We start from the raw sequence: 3,689 nt of genomic DNA, 5'->3' as shown, positions 1-3,689 counted from the left end.
ATAAAGAGGCAGAATCTCTCTTCAGCTGCACTCGTACTGCGACGGAGATCTTGCAAAGGTGTCGGCAAAGGCAAGAGAGAAACACAAAAAAGGTAAAAAAGATGATTAGATACAGAAAAGAAACAGGGTGTATTAGCTTGAAAAAAAATGAAATTGAAAAACTTTTTTTCTTGTGTATTTTTTTTTTTTCAGATGGCCTCGTCTCACCTGCTTCTGCTCGTCTGCCTGTCTTGTGCAGTTCTGACGGTTTGTTCTCGGACAACATTTTTATTTGTGTAAATCTCAAATAATCAACTTAAAAAAAATAACATTATTGTGAATTAACATAAACTTTATGAAGGCGATACTTTAATGATCCTTTTTTACACTATTAAACAGCTAGCTAATAGACCAACGGGTGTTAGCTCTTCATCAGCTGCCGGCCGGATTCGGTATCCTCCCTACTACTACCAACGTCAGTATATTTTCCATTTTCTATTATAACTGGCAGGTTAAGAATCTGACTTACTATTGACATAAACAAAGAATAGAAATCAGATCTTTTTTTTTTTTCACATTTTACTTGTATGAGAGAGAAGAACACAGAGTTAACATGTCTGTCTGAATAATTTCTGAAGCGCAGAGGTGTTTAGTGGTTGTTGGTCACCTGAAGAAAAGACTTGTTCGCTGGTTGTTGGTCACCTGAAGTAAAGACTTGTGCGCTTGTTGTTGGTCACCTGAAGTAAAGACTTGTGCGCTTGTTGTTGGTCACCTGAAGTAAAGACTTGTGCGCTTGTTGTTGGTCACCTGAAGTAAAGACTTGTGTGCTTGATGTTGGTCACCTGAAGTAAAGACTTGTGTGCTGGTTGTTGGTCACCTGAAGTAAAGACTTGTGCACTTGTTTGCAGCTCGCTGCTGCCCCGCCGGCTGGACCAGCACGTGGAACAGATGCTTCATGTACCATTCAAAGGCCAAGACCTGGTTCGATGCCGAGGTGAGGCGGGATCTCTCCGCCGTCCGTCTTCCTGTCACAACAACCGTATCAACTCGTGGCTATTGATTTCAGAAACACTGTGTCTCGCTCGGAGGACACCTGACCTCCATCAGAGGAGCCTGGGAGGACAAGTTTGTCAAAGGCATGGTGAGAAGACTCGCGGCTGCCAACAACCCAGTCTGGATCGGTGCCTTCAACAGCATCCAGGTACATCTTCACAGAACCTTTAAGACGTTGTGTTAAACACGTGTGACCTGAAAGGAAATACTTTTATACAGTGGTATGCAAAAGTTTTGGCAGCCCTGCATCAGTTTGCACTTGCTGAGCTTTTAAAGCAGCAACTTCATTTTGACATGTTATACCTTATGGAAACAGAAACATCTCCGTAGTGAAATCATTTGCAACTCGTGTTTTGTGGACCAATCAGAGCAGAGTGGGCGTGGTTGCTTGGACGTGACTTCTTCTCAGCCAAAAAAGCGCACTTTAAGTGGGCGGGGCTTAAGCGTATTTTCTAATGTAAATATCTTTATTAAATGAGAGTTTTGTGCAAAAAGAAACATACTGATGAGTATAATAGAGGTCCTAGAACAATTTAAGAGACACCTAAATCAGCACATTAGGTTCCCTTCAGCTCTAGGTAGTTTGGGTAGCTTAATATTTATTTTGGGGGGGATTATGGTCCAAAAAAATATTCATTAAAAATTATTTCATTATCCACAATCTGATTCATTACATCATCAGTATCATCCTTCATTCAGACAATGGAAACAGAAAATTCTTTCAACTGCTACAAACTGGGACATGGCAACTTTTGCGTTTCGCAAGTGCTCATGGGAAATGTAGTCTCCCGTCGGACTACACACTACTACTGTAGTCCACTTGACCAAAAATCGAATTGCTTTTAAATTGAGATTTGAAGAAACTTCTCGTGTGTTGGATCTTTTTCCATCAAATAAATTAACTTGCCTGCTTAAGGCCTTTCATGCTTGTTTGTCACTTTTAAGTTGAGAAACATTGTCAAGTACTAGAGGTATCCATTTTTTTTTGATAATTAGAAAAAGTATAATATATGTAAAATAGACAAGAAAATGTCACGTATCATGCCGTGTAGTGAAATTGTTCTTCTTCTTTCCAAGGACGGAGCCTGGCTCTGGCTCGACGGGAATAGATTCTATACAATGACCGCGTGTAGAAACCTGAAGAAGATGAAAACCGACAAGGAGTGTGTGCTGTTGTACCCGGACGGTGAGACGAAAAAAAAGCCAACATTTGAATTTTAAAAACTTTCCAAACGGTGTGATCTTTTCCTCAGATTCCCACTGGCACGAATGGAAGTGCGACCAAAAACGTTCCTACGTGTGCGGCATGACCAAGTAAAGAAGACGCCATGGCGTCGATGAAATGACGTCTCGCCGCCTTCGCGCTTCTTTTTTTTTTTGCCGTTTCCATAAATATCACCATCATCTTCCACCTTGAATCACTATTCTGTTCAATAAATCTGCTCAACTTCTCTCGTCTTTTGTTTACTTAAAAAGTTTCTACCAATCCTTTTAGTTTTTGCTTCTTCTGCACATATCCCACAATGCATTGCGAGTGTGAACCAATAAAAAGGCGAGAGTGTGGGGGGACACAGGTGATATTGCTCTGGCAAAGACTTTTATAAATTAATACAAACATTTTCATCGTAGTGTTAATCCCACAGATTATCCTCCATTTTTTTTTTCTTGTGACCACATTGATTCTCAAAGTATAGAAAAATATTGTTTCGCAAACATTCATCGTTATTTTTCGTTCCATCTGTTCACGTTGGTTTTTTGTTTCGTTTTTTTCTCCCGTTCCGGGGTTCGGTTCAGGTGGTGGTTTGGGGCAGGTTTGCATAGATCACGGCTGAGATTGGGGGGAAAAAAAAGACAGACTTGGCAACGTCGAAACAGGAAGTTGCAACGGAAGGTTTTAAAACAAACAGGAAATGCAACGTCAAGACTATGATCTCTAAATTCCAGTTAAGATTCCAAAAAACATTATTACGAGTAAAATCATTTAAATCAACTGAAAACATTTTTCATTTCAAATCCCGCTTTTCCGACAATTTCAGTGTCGTCCTGGACGATATTTTGGCAAAAAAAAAAAAAACCTGCTCGTAACACAAACAACCCAGAAGAAGGCGCTGATCATTTTTTCGGCGTCTGGAGAATGGGCCAATGGGTGGGGGAGATGTAAGATTCCAGTTTTGCCAGAAGTTATTGAAGCTGATAATGAAAAATTAATCTCTAAAGTCGCTTGTTATCAGGTGCAAATTAGGAAGAAACGACTTCAGCGCGAGAAATTCAAACTGAAGAAGTGGTAAAACATGAAGGTTTCTGGACACGCTTGGCACAGTTAAAGTGGTCGTTCAACCCAAAATTCAAACTCGTTTTCTTCTCGCCCTCATGTCGACTAAGGGTTGGGATTATTTTCAGAGTGATCTGTTCTTTTTTTTAGAGTTATAGACAAAAACGTATTTCCATCGACAGTCGTGACTCACTTTAATTCGTCCAAAAGACACTTGAAAACCTCCAAAAACCTCCATACTGCTCATTTGTAACGTCCCTCTTGTACTGAAGCATCGACATAAGGAATAATCCTAAATATATTATTATCTAGTTTTTAATTTAAATGTGTTTGTAACAGACGGTAAAATGCTAACATGCTAAATATCACCAGTTTAGCTTCTGCT

The 3,689-nt window shown here is 39.8% G+C and overlaps 1 protein-coding gene across 1 annotated transcript; it reads left to right on the top strand.

The window, feature by feature from the left end:
* Positions 1–934: 934 nt before the first annotated feature.
* LOC148068130 (ladderlectin-like) lies at positions 935–2,434 on the top strand. Its single transcript, XM_087804574.1, has 4 exons — positions 935–973; positions 1,046–1,180; positions 2,110–2,218; positions 2,286–2,434. The coding sequence occupies exons 1-4, from the start codon at positions 935–937 to the stop codon at positions 2,348–2,350; spliced, it is 348 nt and encodes a 115-aa protein (XP_087660700.1). The 3' UTR covers positions 2,351–2,434.
* The last annotated feature ends 1,255 nt before the right edge of the window (positions 2,435–3,689 follow it).

Source organism: Callionymus lyra, chromosome 12 (genome assembly GCF_982586985.1).
Source record: "Callionymus lyra chromosome 12, fCalLyr1.hap1.1, whole genome shotgun sequence".
NCBI lineage: Eukaryota > Metazoa > Chordata > Actinopteri > Syngnathiformes > Callionymidae > Callionymus > Callionymus lyra.
Note: the sequence above shows the minus strand (reverse complement) of the source record. Positions and strands in the feature narration are given on the sequence as shown.

Excerpts from the sequence above, each read along its gene's own strand:
- LOC148068130 (XM_087804574.1), top strand. The coding sequence starts at position 935 with ATGTACCATTCAAAGGCCAAGACCTGGTTCGATGCCGAG. Across the intron at positions 974-1,045 it reads AGACCTGGTTCGATGCCGAG|AAACACTGTGTCTCGCTCGG; the intron begins GTGAGGCGGGAT and ends TATTGATTTCAG. Across the intron at positions 1,181-2,109 it reads GTGCCTTCAACAGCATCCAG|GACGGAGCCTGGCTCTGGCT; the intron begins GTACATCTTCAC and ends CTTCTTTCCAAG.